At 43.1% G+C, this 22,228-nt stretch overlaps 3 protein-coding genes across 5 annotated transcripts; 1 reads left to right on the forward strand and 2 right to left on the reverse strand.

Moving 5' to 3' along the window:
• Positions 1-353: 353 nt before the first annotated feature.
• Positions 354-10,183, reverse strand: LOC109645031 (type-2 ice-structuring protein-like). Of its 3 annotated transcripts, none has more exons than XM_069518346.1 (7): positions 10,133-10,183; positions 5,657-5,742; positions 2,137-2,240; positions 1,952-2,046; positions 1,737-1,871; positions 1,545-1,647; positions 354-666 (listed from the first exon to the last, which is right to left on the reverse strand). In XM_069518346.1, the coding sequence occupies exons 3-7, from the start codon at positions 2,195-2,197 to the stop codon at positions 599-601; spliced, it is 462 nt and encodes a 153-aa protein (XP_069374447.1). In that variant the 5' UTR covers positions 2,198-2,240; positions 5,657-5,742; positions 10,133-10,183; the 3' UTR covers positions 354-598. The 3 variants fall into 3 exon arrangements, with proteins under 3 accessions (XP_069374447.1, XP_069374448.1, XP_069374446.1); XM_069518347.1 differs by lacking the exon at positions 10,133-10,183 and adding an exon at positions 8,094-8,140; XM_069518345.1 differs by lacking the exon at positions 10,133-10,183 and adding an exon at positions 8,080-8,131.
• LOC109642934 (E3 ubiquitin-protein ligase TRIM39) lies at positions 3,926-11,985 on the forward strand. The gene is made up of 15 exons (XM_069518344.1): positions 3,926-4,086; positions 5,002-5,143; positions 5,479-5,746; positions 6,736-6,932; positions 7,059-7,163; positions 7,379-7,474; positions 8,098-8,331; positions 8,437-8,584; positions 8,821-8,868; positions 9,044-9,070; positions 9,153-9,217; positions 9,420-9,530; positions 9,930-10,048; positions 10,473-10,569; positions 10,690-11,985. The coding sequence occupies exons 2-15, from the start codon at positions 5,003-5,005 to the stop codon at positions 10,840-10,842; spliced, it is 1,809 nt and encodes a 602-aa protein (XP_069374445.1). The 5' UTR covers positions 3,926-4,086; position 5,002; the 3' UTR covers positions 10,843-11,985.
• Positions 11,986-12,782: 797 nt separating this feature from the next.
• Positions 12,783-17,594, reverse strand: cmasa (cytidine monophosphate N-acetylneuraminic acid synthetase a). The gene is made up of 8 exons (XM_020107894.2): positions 17,215-17,594; positions 16,266-16,408; positions 15,922-16,077; positions 15,714-15,847; positions 15,514-15,608; positions 15,155-15,326; positions 14,879-15,044; positions 12,783-14,422 (listed from the first exon to the last, which is right to left on the reverse strand). The coding sequence occupies exons 1-8, from the start codon at positions 17,439-17,441 to the stop codon at positions 14,208-14,210; spliced, it is 1,308 nt and encodes a 435-aa protein (XP_019963453.1). The 5' UTR covers positions 17,442-17,594; the 3' UTR covers positions 12,783-14,207.
• Between the last annotated feature and the right edge of the window lie 4,634 nt (positions 17,595-22,228).

Raw genomic sequence — 22,228 nt, forward strand, 5'->3', positions numbered from 1 at the left:
CTCTAAATGATCAGAACTGACCAAATGAACATCAGCTGCATCGAAGAAACTAGAGATTGAGACTTAAACTCCTTCGGAAAAAATGTTTTCTGACGTCATAAAGTGAGAAGTAGTTCTCATAGACTTCTATAGAAACAACCAGTGGAGTCACCCCCTGCTGGTCAGAGAGAGAATACAGGTTGCAGGTACAAAATAGAAACCGAACATGCAGTCTAGTGTAATATCCAAACAGTTAATGCTGAACAGGAATTTCCATTTCAACGACCCCTGACACTTAGATACTGTTTATTTGTATAAAACCAGCTGTTCTCTCGAACCACAGCAGATTGAACACAGACGCACACGACAGCTTGTTTCATTGTTGGAGGCTTTTTTAATTTATTTTTCTCATGATGAAAAGCGGCTCCCGCTCCGGTACAAGGGCGAGTTCCAAGCATCCATTCAGGTTCCTCTTACTTAGAGATCTGAAGACACATCACAGCGTCTGGTCACTGAGTTCCTCAAATTTACAAATTGTAAAGAGATAAAGAAGTAAAATGAGACGGCAAAAAGCAAAAAGCAAACACAAAGCAGTGTGTGTCTGTGTGTCTGTGTGTGATTAGATGTCTTTGGCACAGACAGACGAGTATTTGTTGGTGCACATCTCGTCATCCCAGCACTTGCGGCCTGTAAGAGAAAAAAGACGTCACTGAAAGCAACAAAACACAACAGGAATTTCTTCCATAGATCCTAATTAAAGATGGACGACGTGACAACTCCCAAAGGGAAGCTAAAATATCTCTATCGCCCTCTGGTGGCTGGCTGCAGCATAGGTCATAAACCCTGCCTCATTCATGTTAGCAGAGCAAACATAAAAATCAAAGTTTGCATCAAATACATTTTTCTCAAAAATAGTTTGTCATTTTCGTCTGTTCTTAATAAACTGATACCAAATAATAGCCGGGTTTTAATTAACCGCAGGGTCCCCTTTAAACGCCGGGTGCAGGTGTATATTTTGATAAATAACCACCGGTTCCAAATAAATGTCGGGTCCAATTTAGAAGAAGTGACCACTGCACGTTTTTCTTCTTCATCTTTTTCACGTATTGTGCTTGCTTTCTGTCGCCATGGCTGCAGGTGCAGGAAAAAAATAACAAGTACAACTTGAAGTTCGAACTTTCTGTCGTAAAACACGCAGAGGAAAACTCGGGAGGAGCAGCCGCTACACGTTTCTCTGTCGACCCCAAGGAGAAAATATAAAACTGAGCTTCGGCGTCTGTCGGAGGAGGACAGCAAAAGAGCATCGTCCATCTTTATTCACACTCTATGATTTATCCTGTGAAGCAGAGTAAACAACACTACACGCAGCTACAGGCTAACGTCTCGCTGCTATCATCACCACGCTAATTGCGATAAACTAAATTGACGAAGCATTCTCAAAACACACTGTAAAATCATTCGCATAAATAATAACAAATATTTGAAAACTAAGAATACTTCATTTAGAATGAAACTGCAGTTTATTATTTCTACATGAGGCGTTTATTAGAAATACTGTGATTTACCTCCGTTGTAGGTGAACATACAGTTCTGATTCCAATGATAGTTCAAACTACCACAGTGCCTGTAATTTAAACTTGTCCCGTCGCACCACAACGAAAGGCCCTCCTGAGCGACAGAAAACAATTAAACACTGTACGGATAAATACATATGTGAGTAAATAACATTGGAATGACTGTGTGATGTAACTAAGTACACTTTGGCAGACAGGTCCTCCGAGCCACGTCCTTCCGAGCCCACGCGAGGCCTTCGTGATGAAAATCTGAATCCTGCGAAGCTCGTTCCAGCCGTGCACGGTCGCGAGGTTTGCATTCATGGACTGGCAGTTTTTCTGCAGTGGAGAGATTTGCGGTAGAAAATTAAGGTAAAAGTTACAGAACAAAATAAAAGCTTTATCGCAGATCTGATTACCTCAGCCGTAGCCCAGTTCGTCTGAGCTGGAACGTAGAGGAAACAGCGGCCGTGGATCCTCGTCCAAGAGGCGGGACAATCCTCGTGTCTCGTTGCTGAACGGGAAATAGAAAAGATAGACAGGAGCATTGCATGGCATCGCGGTGAGTCTGCGACAAACTTAAAGCTTCGGGACTGGAACTCACCATCAGCTCCGGTCAGAGCCATCGCGGCAAAAAGAAGCACGGACAAAGCCAACGTCTTCATGGTGGAACCGAGGCTGCAGACACTGAAGACGACCGTCTTATACCTGCGAAGAGAGGAGGAGAGAGGAGGAGAGAGGGGAGGAAACATGGTAACTTCTCGTTCTTGGACTGAGGTGAGACACACAAACAAATGACCAGCACATTTTTTATCTTAACCTCCATGACACAGAGGAAAAGTGTGTTAAAATGTCCCTGAGTACACAGCGAGTGTCACAAATACACTGAGCATTGTGTGTAAATATCTCAGTGTTTTGTTCTTAGCTATTGTTGTTTAGTATATTCTTATATTTATATTAATTCCAGTGTTTCGCACAGAAACATCGTGCATCGTACAACGCAGAGACGGTTCTTGCACCAGAGGTCGTGTGTCAGCAGCCTCAGGTTCCGTTTTCATCAGACGCACTGAAGTGACGTTGCAGAACGTACAAGAGGAACAAACACGACTGGTGCTGCCGACCAGGAGATAACGCAGAGTTCTGCAAATGACTGTCGTTTGACGCGACAAAGACAAATACTGTTTTTAATCACGACAATATCGCTGTGGATTTAATTTGCATTCGAGGTATCTGAATTACCGTCACCCTGACGAGCCATTAGATAAAAAGCACTGATGTATTTATTTTCTGTTTTATCAAACTGCCGCAAGATGAGTGTCGTCAAAAGTACCACGATGACCAGACGACACTGTATTCTGGAAATTAACCACGAGAAGAGAATCTACATTTTGAATGATGGACGAGTGTGAGAGATGTGACGTGATGTCGACAAGCGGCTGCAAATGAAATATACTTTTTTGCGATGTCGGTTGCCAACAGGTCAACTCGACCGAAAACTAAACGTCCACAACTGAGGAAATCGTTGGTTGAAGATGTTTTGGAACAACATCCTGTTTGGGAACACGATGTCTGAGAGCTCTGCTTATCTCGTTCTGGCCGTAGCGCTTCGCCGGTCGGAAGGAATTAGAAACGCGAAAAAGGAGGCAGGACGCAAACTCGTGAACACAATAGACACACAAAAACGCACACAACGAGCACGGAGCTCTGAAACAAGGGCAGGTGGCGTAACACACATTTCACAGATGGTGGAGGAGACAAGGAGAACACTTCAGTTGTTATTGTCCTTAAACTGCCGGTTGTGATGAATCAACCGAGGACACTTATTAATAAACATATTGATATTGATCAATGCAGCTTTAATACAATGTGTTGTTCTTAAATGATGAAAAATATCTTTGTGACTCATAAACGTGTGAAATGAGGAACACGATGAGTGTTCCTCATTTCAGATAAAGTCTCAGCTGACTCACTTCTTGTCGCCGCTCAAGAAAACTTGATTTGTTCTTTTGTGAAAGTTGAACACAAAATGGAAACAACGTCGTTTGGAAGTTTTTAAGAAATATTTAGTAGGTTGCAGATTTGGAGCCATGGCCCTTTGACCTACTTTGTGTGTGTGTGTGTGTGTGTGTGTGTGTGTGTGTGTGTGTGTGTGTGTGTGTGTGTGTGTGTGTGTGTGTGTGTGTGTGTGTGTGTGTGTGTGTCATTCCTCCATCTTAACCAGTCCTGCAGCCCTGACCTGACAAACCGTGAGACAGGTGAGTGGGCGTGGAGTGACTTTTTAATGGAAAATGACAACTCACACACTCACACACTCACACACACACACACACACACACACACACACACACACAGACAGACACACCTTTATATGCTACAGCCGGAGAGGCAGACACACTTCATAAGTGAGAGTTTGAGTCTAAAGATCAAGACACAATATTGAGAAGAATTTACGTCTCTGGAGCTTTTTTGGATTCACCTTAAAAAAGTGAAACACCAGCGACGATCATCATCATCATCATCATCATCATCATCATCATCATCATCACCTGCACAGGTAACAGCTTTACCTTATTTTATATTTAAGGTTTAAGAATCTCAACATCTTATTTTGTCCAACGAACTGTTTAAAAACGCAAATATATCAAGTTACACGAACACACACGTGAGAAGAGCGTGACAGAGAAGACAGAAAATGTTTTTTTTTAATTCTTGCGTCTCGACAAAAAGACGACGTGTGGAAATATTTCTTTCTTTTTAACATTAGTTTTTAATACAACAGTGATTTTATATATTTGAACTTTGCTTTTAAAACATATTCTATTCTTCGTAATGTCTTGAAGACAAAGACAAGACAAACTTTCTTGAATCTTAAAATATCAGGTAGTAAATCTATGTATGAATACGTAGCTACTTATTAAAACCAAGTTCTTATACGTCATCTGAGCCAAGTGTATTTTTGTTCTTACAGAAGATTGTTTAATCATTTATTAGAATAATTGCAGTGAAGGAATTATTATAATATTGACTTCGATTCATAAAGTACCTTTAACACACTTTGATAGTTTTAGGAAACAAGAATAAAACAAATCAAGGACAGAAAATAAAACGTTCAGGAGCATTTCGGTTTAAAGACACTTTCAGAGGACAAAGGCCTCGGGGTGTACGACTGCACTTAAAAGCGTGCGTGATTATCCACGACACAATCTCTGTTCTCTTCATTCCTCAGATCTTCTGACTTTTCTAATCTGATTCAAAAACGCAGCAGAGATATGTGTGTCTTCATTTATTTCCTCTGTCAAGGAGGTTAAGTTTTCAGCCCTGTACGTCGGTTTGGTTGTTTGTTTTTTGTGAGCAGGATTATGAGGAAAAGTAATAAGTACGAGGGACCGATATCAATTCAGCTGCTGTACGAGAAACCGAGCGATGCGCCTGTAAACGCTGAGCCCGTGCGGACTGTCTCTCTCTGCAGGATGTCTTTATGTGGCAGTTTTCTGTCCGACGAGCAGTTCCAGTGCTCCATCTGCCTCGATGTGTTCAACAACCCTTCGTCCACGCCGTGCGGCCACAGCTTCTGCATGGCCTGCATCAGCAGATACTGGGATGGATGCAAGGTGTGTCTCCATCTTTTTTATTTTCCTTCCTTCCTTCCCGCTCTGCGTCACCTTGTTTCCCTTCTGACTTTGTTTCTTTCTCTCTTTCGTTCATTTCTTTTTCTTTGTCTCTCTCGTGAGCACTGTTTGCATTATAACACTCGATATCGTCATTGGCCTGCGGTGTATCAGTGCGGATGTGAGTCACAGTCACCATTAGTTTTCTCCCAAACATTATTAGCTGGAAATTTCTTAAAAACCTTGAAGAAGGAGTAAAGGAAATAGCAAAATACAACTTATAATGATATTAAAACATGAAGTCTCCTTCTCCTCTTCCTCTGCTCTTCCTCCTCCAGGTTTGCCAGTGTCCTCTGTGTAAGAAAACCTTCCCGAAGCGACCGGACCTGCAGATCAACCGGACGCTGCGGGAGATCACCGAGCAGTTCAGATGCATGAGGGGCGGAGGAGGAGGAGGAGGAGGAGTGATGGGAGGAGCGGGGATGGAGAGGAAGAGAGGAGACAGAGGAAACATACCTGATTATTTATTTGATGAACTGAAGAAGAAGTTTCCTGGAGCACTGCCAAAGTCACCGGAGACGCTGACGTATGAGACTCAGTCCCTGGGTAAGACAGAGACATGAGACCACATCAGTCTATGGAGACAAAATTTGACATTGTCTTGTCTCGAGTCAGTCCGTCAGATATGTTTACATGGACGTTAACGTTCGTTTACACTCACAATACATTTAATTCTTTTAAAAGGATCTTTTAAGACAAGAGACACTGAAACAAGAACAATCTTTAAACAACAGTGTAACCAGGTGAACAGGTGGTGCCTTCGGGGGAGGGGGGGGGTGAGCTCTCCGTGCTGAATACCTCAGCAGCTCTGACAGATGATCTCCTGTCAGCTGCAGGGATACACGACAGACCTCACACAGATATGTGGCACAGCAGCAATCTTCCCCCGGCACACGCAGATTTGAACACGTGTTCTGCGTTTGTGTAACACGCAGAACAGAGGAAGGTCATAAGAACGTCATGTAGCGCTGCAGGCATTTGATTCTAACCCACTTCTGCCATTCCACTGATATAAGTTAGAGGTTGTGTGTTTTTTTTAAAATTTATTTCAGCTTTAGATTGTCTTAAAGGTATTTGTGGTTTTACATTGGAAAATGTGTTTTTGTCAACTTTGACCTTTGACCTTTAACCAATCAGTCGATCATGTGGAGATAAATTCCCGAATTTTATTCTCAAGAAGTTTGGTGAAAGTGCTTCTATGCTTTGTTGAGTTATTTTGTACACACACACACACACACACACACACACTATACGAAGACGAGCGTGATGACAGCTCCTTTAAAAGTGAAGCCTAAGGATCTTGATTGCCCCCTGGTGGCTGGCTGCAGTACGGGCCGAACTACTTGAAGTACACAACAAATACATGCAGTTTGAGGTAGTTTGATGAATATTCAAGTTTTAATGAGTTGTTTGACGATGTATAAACAGGTGTCTTGACTGACAGCTGAGTTCAGTGACCTCGAGAGACAACGTGTTCATCAAACTTAAGATGCTGAGTCACATGAGAACCTCCTCTCTATCCCCGTCTCCCTCAGAGAACGACCCCAGCCCACAGCTGCTGGCCTCTTCGGTGCCGAACGACAGTCCGATCTCCGCCCTCAAGCGAGGCTCCGGACCCCCTCTGCCCCCCCCGCAGCCGTGCCAACCCAGCAGCCGCAGACGCTTCACCATGAGCGGGGCGGCGAGCAGCCAGAGCCTCGCTGTCTGTGAGATCCACCACAGGGGCCTCATGGTACAGCTGTCCGAACCCTGCGCCTCTCTCTGATGTTGCTTGAACAAACCTTTAATATTTGTTGATCTGGACTTTAAGTTGAGATTAAGCGTTGACGGTGCAACCCCCCCCCCCCCCCCTCTGCAGGTTTACTGTCGGACAGACCGAGTGTGCATCTGTCCCGACTGTGAGGCCGAGCAGCATCAGGGTCACGACACGGTGTCTGTGGAGGACGAGTGGACAGAAACTAGGGTAAGAGAACGGGGGGGGGGGGTAAAAACACTTCTGGATTTATAGTGTTAGTATTGTCTCTGGACTCTTGCTTGCAATTAATTCATTTACTTTTGTCAAAAAGGCTCCGAATTGTCATCATATATAAATAATAAATATTAATAAGATAATAATAATGAAGTGTGTGTGTGTGTGTGTGTGTGTGTGTGTGTGTGTGTGTGTGTGTGTGTGTGCAGTCGCAGCTCAGTGTGTCTGTGCAGGAGATCCAGGAAATGATCAAAGAGAGAATCAGGAAGATTGAGGAGATCAGAAGGTCAGTGAGTGAACTGGAGGTAAGTCTCACACACTCACACACACACGCACACATGCACGCACACACACGCACACACACAGTAAATACCACAGTTGTGTAATAAAACCTGTAAAACCTCTTCCTGTTTTCGTTCATCATCTTTTCTTTAATCTCTAGTCTCTGATTTCATGTTGCTCCTCTGAACTCTGAAAATATTGTGAGTCTATTAAATGCTCTATTTCAAACATTCAGGCGTCTGCATTTCTTTTCAAATCTGTTTTCAGTTTTTAATTTACAAGTTAATTTTTGTTTCAGTGTTTTTTCCTGTTGCCAGTTATTCCGAATGTAACCTTTACTTCGAACTTTCGAGAAGTTTGACCAAATATTCAGGGTTTTACGTATATTTTCGAGTCTATTTTCAATGTTCAAGGGACTTTACTGAAAAACTTTGATGGGATTTCATCAACTTTGGGGTTTTAACCAACGTTTTGTATCAGTTCACACACTCATGCATTTCTGAAACTGTAAATCTGATCCAGAATCAATTGATATTGAATAGTTCCATCTGTTTCGATGGTTAAACCTTGTAAAGAACTTTTAAAGCAGCTAAAATAAGCTTGTGTATAAAAAGAAAAAACATCTCACTCGTTTGATTTTACCCAGGTGGCGGTGGAGCGAGAGACGGCCGGCAGCGTTTCCCTCTTCTCCACCCTGGTGTTGGCCATCGAGCGCTCGCAGGCAGAGCTGATGGAGGTGATGGAGATGAGCCGGAGGGCGGCTGAGCACCAGGCCGACGCCATGATAAGACAACTGGAGCTGGAGGTCCAGGAGCTGCGGAGGAGAGAGAGCGCCCTCGCCAAGCTCGCCCAGTCAGACGACCACAACCACTGCGTCAAGGTCGGTGAGAATCTTAACTTTTGAATCCGATGATAAACAGATAAAAACCTGAGGAACCGCCGGGAGATGATCTGAGTTGTTACTTATTTCCACCTGCTTCCTCAGACGTTCAACGGTCTCTCCAGTCCCCCTCCCACCAAAGACTGGTCCGGAGTGTCGGTGACCTCTGACCTGGGGACAGGGACGGTCTACAGGTCGCTGGTCACTCTGGTGGAGAAGTTCCAGGTTGAGCTGAGGAACGTCGCAGAAAAAGGTCAGTGAGTGAAACACAGGGACGGATTCCAACCAGAGATCTGAGGTAATGAACCTCAGGTTTCAATCTAAAGCAGTAAATGTGTAGAAACCTTTAACTCAAGCACTGAACTTTACTTTGAAAGGTTCTATACAAGATGATTGATTGAAAAAGTACTTAACGTCAAAGTATTTATATTTTTCATCCTGGACTTTAAACAGTTTTGATTCGATCCACTTCTTCTCGCTCCTCTCCAGGTTTTCCCGCCGTAGTGCTGGAGCCCAGTCCAGTCCGAACGCAGCCACGTGAGTGTCATGAAATCTCCAGGATATCTGTCACCCATCACTGATACACACTATATCCCACCTTAAACTAATTATACACACCTGACTCTAATTCCACCTTAAATCAATCAATGCTGTTAATCTACGGACGTTATCTTCAGATCGTTTTTACTAACGTTTGAAACGTTGTCTGCAGGAATGAAGAGGGTTCAGGAGTACGCAGGTGAGTTACATTCTCACAAACTGAACTCACGTCACAGTGACAGAACTTTTTTTGAATCTTCTCACATTTCTCTTCAACACAGTGGACGTAACTCTGGACTGCAGCACGGCGCACCCACGCCTGATTCTGACGGACGACATGAAGAGTGTGAGACGCCCGTTAGATCTTTAACAACACGTGATAATTAACCACACGGAGTTGACTTTGGTTGAGTTTGAAACTTGTGAGCTTGATTTCAAGGAAGATATTTAACTGAGATAATCCTCGGATCCGTCCGTTTGATCTGCTGCGTCATCGTGTGTGTCGCTTTCTACGAAAGTGAGGTTTTGACCAAGTCGTCGCTCTGCAGGTGCGGTGTGGAGACCGACACCAGCCGCTCCCTGACAACCCGGAGAGGTTCGACAGAGTCGTCTGCATCCTGGGGAGCGAGGCCATTTCCTCCGGGAGACACTACTGGGAGGTGAGATCAGCTCCACCTCCAAGTATGAGTTAGTAAACACAGAGAATCACCCGGTTTTTTTACCGCAAAAATAAAAGCAGGAATATCTGGTTCATGAATTATTGTGCAGGTAAAAATATTTGTTTTCAAGCCTCTGCTCTGGCGACACCTAGTGGCCGGAGGAATCATGTTCTCGGGTTGTCTGTCCACACCATTTCATTTGAACACGATATCTTGTGGACGCCTTCGAGGAATTTATTTAAATTTGGTACAAATGTTCATCTACACTCACAGGTGAACTGGTTAGATCTGGGTTGTCAAAGGTCAAAGGTCACAGTGGTCTCACTTCTCTTGAACAGGAATTTCAAATCCGCCTAAATGACATGTTTGATGATGTAAATGTAAATATGATGCGAGCAGGTGGAGGTGGGCGGGAAGACGGACTGGGATCTGGGCGTGGCCAGACAATCCATCAACAGGAAGGGGAAGATCGACGTGACCCCGGTGAACGGATACTGGTTCCTCAGCCTCAGGAACAAGTGAGTCTCCATCGGCCGCTGATCATTTACCCGAGAACACACCGGAGGGCGAAGGATGAGACACGTGGTGGAATATTTACTCACAGTTCGGTTTGTCGTGCACGAGTCGTGAGTCCAGAAACACTAGAGAAGGTCACACATGAAGAAGAAGAAGAAGAAGAACACGTGCACGAGGAAAACAAGGCTGGGGCTGACTGTAGGGGTTTACTGGAGGGAAATGCAGGGGCAGGAAGCTGATCAGGTCACAGGTGTGCTGTTGTAAAAAAAGACAGGAAGTGTTAGAACTGACAAAATAAAACAGGAAATGGAGTGATGTTGAAAACAATGTAAATCGTTTAAACATTATTGTAATTTTACAGAACATAGGATTAAATATGGTTTTGGAAATACACTGATTTCCTTTTTCTTTACTTTCTCTCCACAGGAACAAATACGCCTTTCGCACTGAACCCTCCACGGACGTCTGCCTGACCCTCAGGCCTCATAAGATCGGCGTGTTCGTGGACTTTGAGAAAGGACAGGTGCATTATGGGAAAATGTTTCTGTAAAACTTATCATAACAGTAGTTTCTGCTCAAACTCAACATGAACATCCTCTCTCTCTCTCTCTCTCTCTCTCTCTCTCTCTCTTTCTCCGTGCAGGTGTCGTTCTACAACGTTGATGCTAAAATCCACATTTACACTTTCAGTGACCATTTCACCGAATGCATCCTCCCGTTCTTCAGCCCCTGCACCAATAAATCGGGGAAGAACGACGGGCCGCTGGTCATCACACCAGTAAACGCCACAGAGTGACAGAAAATACACTGCAGGTTATATCCGCGGTTCATTTTCACGACACGTGCACTTAAGTAACACTTACATTCTGGCAGATGTTGTTGGTTGACTGTGAATTCTGGTTTAACATCTGGATGTAATTTTAAATGATTCACTGATTTTTTTTAAATTCCGTGGATAGTTTGTTGGGACGTCTCTTACGTGTCCAGATTTAAATATTAAAAGCCAGTTCAGCTTAGCTCAGCATAAAGACTGTGACATGTCTCCATACATAAACACAAACTGTAGTGTATACTGTATATATAATGCTTTAGCAAGTTATATAACTTCTTCCAGGAAGGTTTTATAAAGTCAGATTTGGAAGAATGAAGAACAACACCCGACACCACAGTCGACTCAATGAGGAGAGATTAAAAAACTTTTTCTTTTAACAAACTTATAAAAGTGTATTTCTGTGTAAAACGTGTTGCAGTGCAAACTTTACATTCCTACCAGATCTCTCTGCTTTAGTTCAGTAGGTTGAACACCAGGGGGCAGATTTGTCTGCAGAGAAGCACATGAATGTTTCCTGCAGCTTCTCAAACACACGAGTTTCATTTCTTCTTTTGATTCTTCAGAATGAAGCCAAATCAATTATAATTTCTCCAACTGTTATTAATCTACACTCTTTATTCACTGAGGCAGAAATTAACAAACACTCGCTAAATTCACTCTCATGTCGTTCTTACTGTACTTTATACTTCTACTCCACTACATTTCAGCTGGAAATATTCACTATATTTAAATAAATCTAACAGTAATAAGATTTTACACAAAAAAAACAAGTTTATAGAATTTAATATTCGTAATAAAGAAACCCAAGAGGTAAAATGACCAAATGTAAATTATAGAATATTCTTCACAAGCCCGTTTGATCTGCCTCGACCTACTGCAATAATTAAAAACACCAGGATGAACAATCTAATAATGTGAATTTTATAATTATCTTTTTTTGCAGATGATACTTGTGTATTTTTACTCAAATGGTAATTTGAACACAGGACTCTTTACTGGTAAACGATATTGTACAAGTTCTTTTTCTTTCAGTAAATGATCTGAGCACTTCTTCCTCCATCACTTTATAAACGAGGACTGTGAATAATAAAATGATATGAATAAAAATCTTTCTAAATCAGCTTCTCTTCCTGTGTTTAACATCGATGTGTGAAATATTTTTAAATCCACTTCACGGCTGTATTTTAATTTCACTTTCATTAGAAATTTCATTTAAAATTTAAAAAGCCTTTGAAACTTTCTGTGATCATGAGATTTGTAAATCATCATTATTTAACTTTCTGATTTTTAAATGTATTTCTTTTCATTTAGTTTCTGTGTCGCCCCTTATTTGTCCCCAGAGGCCAAAGGAACTAAACAACTGATTAAATACTGGTGGCCTACTTTAAATCCAATGACGTGTTCAAAATATTTGCACTCCGGCCACGACTTCGTCACGTCTCAGTTCACCGTGTCTGGATGAACCTGTTTTTATGGCTCGGGGTCAAAGATTCAACTCGAAACGTCAAGAAAGAGTCAAATCAATCAAACTAATAGTAGTGTGGTGACTCTGGAGTTTTTGGGGCCCTCGGGTCTCTTCCTGCTCAACCACTTTCACAGGGAATGCAAAGAACTCAGTCCCACGAGATGTTTAATCACAAGTTTGATGTCCAAGCGAGAAGCTGTGGGATGAGGGACAGAGCTGCAAATGCTCTAGTTTTTTAAAAACTTTGTTCAGTTAAGATTTGTCCTTAAAGAGTAAGTCCTTAAATCTCATGCAGTTTATTTAGGTGGTTGATTTCACTATCGGGTCCTCTGAGACTCCGAAGACGACAGGAATAGCTAAAAAGTTCACTAAGTTACCAAATATGAAGCTTTAGCCAAGAGACGTTTCAAATGAATTAAATGCATCGACTGACACCTCGAAAGCTTCACTGGGTTTTATTATATTTGTTTAAGCTTCATACAAACACTGATGTAAAGACAACGCCCAGAGCGGTTTCTTGGCAGGGCCGCTGAGTTCCTGATGTCACAATGGTCACACCAGGATTCAGCTCGAGCAGATAACGCCCTGCAACACAACAACTTGTCGTTTTAAACATCTCTGATTAAACAGATTAAACAAAGAGACGCTGTCTCTCGGCTCCAGGCGAGAAAGCCACAAGGCACCAAGAACCAAAACGTCAAACTACGCCCGAGGTTCTGTTCTGAATTAAAAACACACGACAGAGACTTTGAATCCTTTTTCATTTTTCAACCTCACTGAAAATTATGCACAAAAAGGAAAAATGACCAAAAAGGTCATTAAATGAAAAAAGAGCGAAATAACAATCATCAGAGCAGCTTGTGAGCAGATTAAATCCAATTGAAAAGTATCATTAACACATACAGGTACTTACATTTCCTTATAAATTAAAAAAACATATTATTTCTCTGACTGGATAAAAGTGCAAAATGCTGGCTAGCTCCAGTTAGCTTAGAGCCTGGTCACAAAACCAAAGGTGTTACATGTGAAGTCGACGGAGCCTCGTTAGCGTCGTTGTTGGAGAAACAAGCACACACTGAGATTCTGCGTCCACCTTAAAGCATCGGAAAATACTCCCGGACGATTCAGCCGCAAATAAACAATATCCTATTTCTATTTCTTATTTTGAATTTTTTTTTAAAACTCCTATTCCTTACGTAAAAACAAACTAAGCCCCAAGATTCACGCTGAGCTAATCCTAGTAGCCTATTGGCTAACAGCCCTCAGCTCCCCCGGACTTATAAATACACATTTTTAAACGGGACGAAGGATTTAAGTTCTTGAAATGCTTCCCCTCATATTTAGAGTACCAAAGTATTTTAAAATACTTAAAGGCTGTATCTCTAATAAGATACTGAGGAAGGAATTTGAGTTAAATCCACATTTTAAAAAAAGTCTTACTTTCTGTTTTACACTTGTTCACAACTAACAAACCTAAACTTCATTGATGCTAAGTGTTGTTGTGTTTTCAGTCGAGTGTTTTAGATTTTGGTTTTGTGGTGTTCACATCCGAGTTCGGAATCTCAGGCTCCGACTGCGACAATAAACCAAGGTTGGTTCACTTTTTAGTCGGGTGCAATATTCACAGTGTTACTTAAATTCCTTATTTTTCTGATAATTCCTTTGGACCGTGAAGCACTGAAGAGCAGGACAGCTTCTACTGAGACTTGACTTGAATGTTTTTATGAGTTCTCTCACCTAAAATTAGATCCTTTCTGTAAAACATCTTAATACTTATCATGCATATACAAACTGTTTCATTACTTTTATGTGCATCAGCTGCACTGACTCTAAAACCTTTCAATATGAAGTGATTTTAAATTTCTCATTTGTTGCCGCAGTCGATTCGATCCTGCTTCATCTGAGACTTTGCTTTTTCTCTCTGAAGGAGAATGTGTTCGGCAAACTCCCGGACGGCTCCCATCCCCCCCAACGCGTGGCAGGTGTACTTTGCAGCATTGATGGCCACCGTTGGGGCATTTTCAGGTACTGCACTCAAACCCGCCAGGTTCAGACAGTTGACATCTGCTTTGTCGTTGCCTGAGGAGAGAAGAAAAAGGTGAGATGATAAGGGAGGAAGCTAGGTCCGTTTACATAAACATCAAATGATAACACAGGTGTTCCACAAGGCTCTGTGCTGGGGCCCTCGTCTATTTGCTCTACACACACCTCCTCCTTCCTCGGGTCAGATTATCTGCTCACATGGAATCTTTCATCAAAACTATGCAGACGATAACCAAGTGTCATTCCTTCTAAATGACTCCATGTCCTCGAGACGGACCTGGACTTCCTTAACAACACCTCTTTGTTGGTTTGTGTTTGTTAGCTAGTTGGTTGGTTGTTTGTCAGAAGGATCACATGTTAAAAACTACTGAACGGAGTTGAAAATATTTAAAAAATGGGCCAAGGAAGAACCCATTAAATGTATGTGTCGATCCAGGAATCTTTCTTTAACTCGTTGAGATGGAAGTCAATAGAAAACCACGTGTGCTTTACCCATGTACGCCACGTCCTTCCACTCCAGCTTCCTCTGCTCCACGATCGCTTTCAAATCATTCAGCGGCTCCTCCCCCACCAGGATGACTTTGCAGCCTGTCCTCTCGGACAATTGGTCGACCAACTTCTGGGTCACGGGGTCCTCGGTGGACATCAACAGCACCACCTGGAGGAGACAGAGCTTAACACGAGCGATACGGGGCGACCGGAGGTGCCAACAGAACCACAGTGGGTAACTTTGGTGGAGTACAATGTTTCTAATGTTAAAATCCTAACCTCCACTTCCTCCTTCTGCAGCATCCGGACGCCCACAGTGTCTCTGGTATTAATAGAAACCATCTCCTCTCCGGAGACAGACAGAAAGATCCGTCCTTCTGTTAAACATCCGGAAACGTTGCAGAACATCAGCCGAACCACCTCCGGCGTGACCCGCCCAAAGTAACCATACCTGTGAGGAAATGGACACCAGACAAAGACCCTCAATGAGACACCAGCCAAAGGAACGGATCATCGTTTGGTTTAGATCCAGCAGACGCGTACGTACTTTGATTACCAGTAGAAAATAATAAACGTCATGATATATTTAAATACGATTAAACCACCTGACCCCAGCTGATCATTTCTATGCATCCCACCTGAGAACTCGCTGTTCTGCCACAGGCCAGTCGATGTCCACGTCTATGTCCACGCTGTACTCTGGTAGCATCTCATAGTAACCGACCTTACCACCCTGCAGACACAAATGAAAAAAAGAGGCTGAACATTTAAACTAGAAGAAAGTTTTTTTTTGAAGCATAAAAATCCTGAAGCAGAAAACCCAGTGTGGCTCCGTTACCTGGAGAAGTCCCTCCTTCAAAATGTCTCTCGTGGTGAAATACAAGGACCCATTCTCACACAGCTCTCCGTTCCAGTCCTGACGTCGTGGCCGGTTGGTTGGGTCCAGGTTGAGCGGCTTTGTCAACTCACCAGCTGCAGAGAAGCATCGCGAGGGTTAATAAGCACTTTTCACAATGCACAGCTTTACCAAGCCTCTGTTGACTTACATCCTTTCTTGACCTCCTGCCAGCGGAACTGGTGTCTCCTGACCACGGAGAAGACGGAGTCGTAGCCCTGCAGCGTGATCATCTCCACGGCCTCCTTCACATGAAACGGATGAAGACACGGGGACGTGGCCTGAATGTTGCATATCACGTCCACCTCTGTGAAATCAAGTCATCAAAAAAAAAAAAGCTCTGAGTCTCACAGCTGCTTTGTCTCCGCTCTCTCTGTGCTCAGACGACGCGCAGTTGCTAATTAAACAGATGCACAGCGAGTGGAGTTACGACCTGAACAGCTGTTGCTGCTTTGACACTAAAGAATGCACAACGTGGACTTCTCCAAAGTTTACCTGGGTTGAGCCTCACAAACTCTTGAATGGTTTCCAGTGAAGTCGAAGAGTCTCTGGAAACTTCAGGACTCCTGCGATGAACCTTCGCACCCCAGGATTTTGCCACTTTCTCAATCTCGTCATGGTCCGTCGATACCCACACACTGCGAAGATGAAAACATCTTTTATTGGCCGTATATTAATAAGTAACATTATATTAAGTAATGTATTCACTTTGTTTGGTACTGCATTCCCATGTACGATGACAATACACACTTTCTTTCTCGGGTTTCATTCTATTTTGGAGGCAGACGCCAACACGACTCATGACAAAGTATAACTGAGGTTTTAAATTTTACAGTTCAACCGTAAACTTTATTATAAATGACCAAAAGAAAACACAAACAATTATATAGAACTTTAATTAGGAAAAGGACATTTTTAGCAGAAAAACAAACATAAATGTGCATCGTTATATGATTTCTTATAACACAATACCACTTTTTTTTTTATCTCATAAAAGTTTTGGTCCCATTGCCCAGCTCTAGAAAAAAATCAACTTTGAGGGCTGCACTTAACGATCATAATAATTTAACAGCTCAGCTCTGAAGATGAATTTCTTAATTTCTTTTTAAACCAAGACTCTAAAAACACAAACAAATAAACACATTTGCAGACACTTAAAAAAAAAAAAAGAGAGAAAAGGTTTAAACTCCTGACTTGTATTTCTCCTTCTTATTTAAACTGATTTTCATGCACTTTGTGGAATCATCTCCAGGAGAAAACTGCAGTTGTATTTGAATAAACCTCATGAAGTAGTTTTTTTTTTGAAACACGAGGAAGTACACGTTAAAACATTTAATAAATATAAACACACCATGAGATGCAGTTTTGATGGGGTCCGGAGCAGATGTGTGGTTTTAGACTTTGGTGTTAAACAGGTTTTTAATGAGGTCGATGATAACTGTACCTGTGGAACATGTCGGAGTCTGCGGCGGCTCTCAGGGCCCAGCTGATGAGGGGGACCCCGGCCAGCGTCTTGATGTTCTTCAGGTGGATCCCTTTGCTTCCGCCTCTCGCCAGGATCAACGCGGCGACGTGTCTCTCTCCGCTGCCCCGGATCTGCTGCTTGCGGGCGGGCAGCGGGGCGTCCTGCGCTCCGTTAGCGGAGGGCAGGCATCTCTTCCTGGCGGCCATGACGGCTGTAACGGTTCAGAGGCTCCGGAAGAGCTCAGGCTGCGGAGGGAGACTCCTCCCGTGGGGGAGGGAGGGAGAGAGGTAGAGAGGCGCGTCCCCGTCACTGCTGCGGTCACATGGCCATGCGTCGCACACACTTCCGGGTCTGATCCTGCGTCTCCGCCTGTCCGAGGCTGGACCGAGCTCACTACCGCCACCTGCTGCCCCGGAGGTCAAACACATGAACACACAGATAGATTTAAAAATAAATAAACACACAAAACAAGTGGATGCATGAATGAATAACACAATAGTAGATGTTTTATATTTATACCTGTTCTCCTTAAACCTTAGACTTGTTTTTTTAGGTCTGTGTTGATGGGGAGACCGAGAGTCTGAGAAATTTCAATTCCTCGATGTGTCTGTGTATGTTTTGCAGAAATTGACAATAAAGCTGACTTTGACTTTAAACACATAAATAAACAAATAGATTTAAAAAAAACATAAATACACAAACAAAACAAATGAATGCATAAATTAATAAACACGTAGATAAACAAATAGATGAATAAATATGTTTTAGGCTCTGACGCATGTGAAGAAGAACTGCTGGATTTTATCGATGCCTTAGAATTATTAGAAGCCCCTTTACTATTTTATTTCATTCTATTTTATTTTCAGTCTCATTTCATTGATCCTTTCGTCTGTTGTCACGTTCAGTTTTATCTCCTCTTCACCATAATGGTGACTTTAAATCTGGAGGGGGGATATGTGCAGCATTGATCTGCTCTGATTAAACAAAACAGAAAATAAAATACAGCAAAAACATGATAAGTCAAAAAACGTCCTAATCAATGTTTAATGTGCTGCATCTTCTTTCCTTTAGCTGGTCAACAGCGCCACCTTCTGGATGTTTACACAATCTGAGCTGGGGTTCTTTTCAATGTTTAACGATGGAGGAGATTTTTCTGGACGAGAATTTCATGTCAGTGTTTCTGCTGCCCCCAGGTGGCCAAAACCAGTTAAGGTAGCTTTAACTGCTGTGACTGACTCAACATGACTGAAAACTAACTCCTGGAATTTTGATTGTAGAGTCTGACTGACGTGCTCGGACATTTCCTTCTCATCGACACTGTGTTTATCTTCAGTTCGTTCGTCCTCATCATTCCTCTGTCACGTTGCTCTTTACCTCCTTTAAACTCTTTCTTTTATTTCTGCTCCCTCTGCTTTCGTTTCTTCACTTGACAAACACATCACCTCTCACAAATTTAACCATCACACACAGGTATGTTACCTGACTGGTGCTCCCACCCAGTGCTGGGAAAACAAACGCTATGAACTCAGCGACGCACACAGAAGCAGCTAAAGTCAAAATAACAGGAATAAGTAGGTCAGGTAGAATATCTTCACTCCTGTTCGAGTCAAATGAGATTTAAATCACTTGAGGTCGTGGCTAACGTCTACAAAGTTCCCAACCAAATACTGACTTCTGTTTCACTCTTAACTTATTCCGATCTTTGCTGTTTACGACAGGACACTTATGAAAATAAGATGTAACTCTGATGACTTTGTGTTTATTGTTATTTGTGGCTGCTTCCATTTCCTTTATTTAACATCACCCATCCCAGTGCCGCATGGTCAAACAAGCAGGGTGATGTTTTGGCCTATCTGTGCGTGTATGTGTGCAAAGTATCTCAACAATGCACGAGTCCGTTTTCACCAAACTTGGAATGAATATTCCTCGGCTGATCGTCTCCAGATCATTACATTTTAGAGTTGATCGGTCAAAGGTCAAAGGTCAAGATCAACAAAAATATGGTCAGAAAAACACATTTTCATGAACAAGTCCAAAAATTACAGCATGCATAGTTCAAACACTTTGTTGTAGGAACGTCTGCATCCTATAGGACGATATGACCCAACGCTATTTATCACACATGGTGCCTGAAGTATCATTAGAGTCTACATATGCAGCCAGCCACCAGGGGGCAATTGAGATGATTTGGGTTCAGTTTTTCAGTCATGTCGTCCATCTTTAGACTATGAGTGATATTTTTGTCCTTCATGTCACACATCTATAAAGATAGTAACTCTACTCCTCATTTACATATCAGGTCCTTCAGGTCCCAGGACACCTCGGTGTATCATCACTTGAACAAAGACGATAAAACAGAAGAAAGGAATGTGTGTTCCTCTAAATACGGAAACACGGAGAACAGAGACACAGGAATAACAGTCGTGTGGAGGAGAGCGGCGACGAGATGAGGTTGTCGATCAGGTTGAACAGGTTGTAAAGTTCCCGCTCCTGATCCTGTTGCCTCTCCTCGCTGTCTCCCTCGGCAGCTTCACGGCTGCAGACGAACAGTGAGAAAGAAAATGACCCTACGAGAGCGTTTCTGAGACCTCGATGGAAAACGCCACAAGGTCAAGGATTTGAGGAATAACTTTATTTACAGAGAACTTTTTTAGCAACATGCTGCACAACATGAAAACAAATGGTTAAACTACAGTACACGCAGTACAAGTACACAAATAATAACCTTCAGGAATATTCCTCCTGAAGATTTAAACGTGTGAGACAGACTTTTTTCCTCTGGGCCCTGATGGCGAACGTTCTGTTCCCCCCCCCCCGTGTTTTCAGCCTGAGTTCAGGAAGTGACAGCTCACCCACGCAGAGCCGTAAAAATGAACCGATACAAATTCAATCATGTAAAACCTGTGACGTGATCGTATCTCTGAGTTCCAGTTAAAAAGCCGAGCGACTGAATTTTGTCCAGGCTAATAACTGTTGCTGCTGCAAGGGATTGTGGGATGGCAATATCTCCAGAGAATCCTACAATGAAGGAAATGCTCCGAGAATTTAACCAGCAAATATCTCCTCTCCTCTACCTCAGTTCTATCCATGGTGGATTCAGCAAAAGAAACTGTTTTATGCAGCAGCTGTTAAAAATAAGAGGATGAGAGTATCGATGTTAGTTACGAGGGAGCAAAGCTGCCGATCTGCCCAAACTCCTCGAACAGCCCGGGCGACATACCGTTCATTCACAGCTCCTGCACCACACCTCTCCTCGGACGCCTCCTCTCAACAACCACAGCCTGTCACCTCAAATACATGAGGTTCCAATCTGAGGCCCTTTGAATGAGAATCTACAATAAAACAGGATTCAGTCATAAAGGGAACATCGGTGTCATTGATGAATCGTCAGGATTGTGTCAGTCGATACTTAAATCGCTCATATTAGTTCATCTGCTGGTCACGATGTCCGTCCATCCATGATCTGAACTGCTGATCCTTTCAGGGTCGCAGGAGGAGCTGGATCACCGCTGACGTTAGACCCTGAGCTGGTCTCCAGTCCGTCAGGGCCGTGGATAATAGTTTCATGGACTGAACACTCAATGCCCCCAGTGATGAGTTCATTTAACATGTCAGCTTTAAAGGCCTGTAGGTGAGTAAATGTAAATGAGTCATTGAGGGATCAGTGTTGCTCCACCTTTCCTCCTGCGGTGTGTGTTTACGGCCCCCTCCTGCTCCACCACTGTTCTCTGTAATTACACCTTCTCACTCAGACCCTTCCCCTCCGAGGCCTCTCCAAACACCTGAATCCTCAACATGTCATAACCCACAGAGACAGAGACAGACACCATCGCACTTCAGCCCCCTACGTCCACAAGTCACTGTTTTCCTCCAGGTTCAGGTTTAAATTTATCAAGACGGACGTGAAACTGGAAGAATGAAAACATCTCAGGATGATAGAGCGGAGCCGTACACGACGAAGACGAGGACGAAGACGTCAACTTGGAAATAGGAGGAGCTCCCAGAGCGTCCTCATCATGTCCTGCCTCCTGCTGCTTCTTCATTTGTGAAACAAAAATCTTCACATTTAAGAAGCTGCAACCTGTGAATTTCTCGCATTCTTGCTTAAATTACTAAAAAGCTGCTGATTTGTTTTCTGTCGATCAACGATCAACACTTCGTCTCATCTATAATCTACAGATTAAATACTGAAGGTGTTCCTCAGGCTGACTGGAGGGTTCCACCGCATCTCCAACGAAGTCAACACAGGAAAATAGAAAAATAAGGCAACTGACAAATTCCTTTGTTGCTTGTTTCGAAACGTACTTAAATTAAAAATCAGTGTTCTTTCACACTTCCTGCGAAATGATCTGTCACATGTGCAGTAGAGTCAAATTTACGCACATCTCCATCACGAGTGTCCTGCAGCGTCCAGACGAGGGATCGTTCAAAGAGATTAAATTAAAAAAGCAACGATGACGATGTTCGATGCTGGAAAAGATGTTTTCATCTCTTTCTTTACGAACCGGTTTCAACACAGATTTTTAGCTTTTACCAGCAAATTCCTTACGTACGTTCACGTCTCGTCACCAGAGCAGCGACAGAATATTATACGAACACACGTGATGAGCGTGTTCAAGCGTACGGACGGGGACACGGAGACAAACCGCTTGTGTGGACAGATATTTTTGGATGGAACTCCCCCGACAGAACACATGCAGGAACAGGGGCCCCTCCACTGAACCAAACTTCACACAGTGACGTTCTAGTCCTCAACCAAACCTCTAACATCACAAAGCCTTTGGCAGAAAGTTCAGGGCGTTATCTCTCGTTGGGGGGGGGGGTTCCTGATCTTCCAGTCTCCTGTACGTCGACAATCCTCAAAGCTCACAAAGCTGACGACACTGGTGAGTAATTAGTCATTTCAGGGGCCCCCGAGCTGTGAGGGCAAGTCCCTGCTTTGCATAAAAGCCTCTTGTAAAGCCCCCGGAAAGTTTACAGTAAAACCTGGATC

Source organism: Paralichthys olivaceus, chromosome 22 (genome assembly GCF_024713975.1).
Source record: "Paralichthys olivaceus isolate ysfri-2021 chromosome 22, ASM2471397v2, whole genome shotgun sequence".
Lineage (NCBI taxonomy): Eukaryota > Metazoa > Chordata > Actinopteri > Pleuronectiformes > Paralichthyidae > Paralichthys > Paralichthys olivaceus.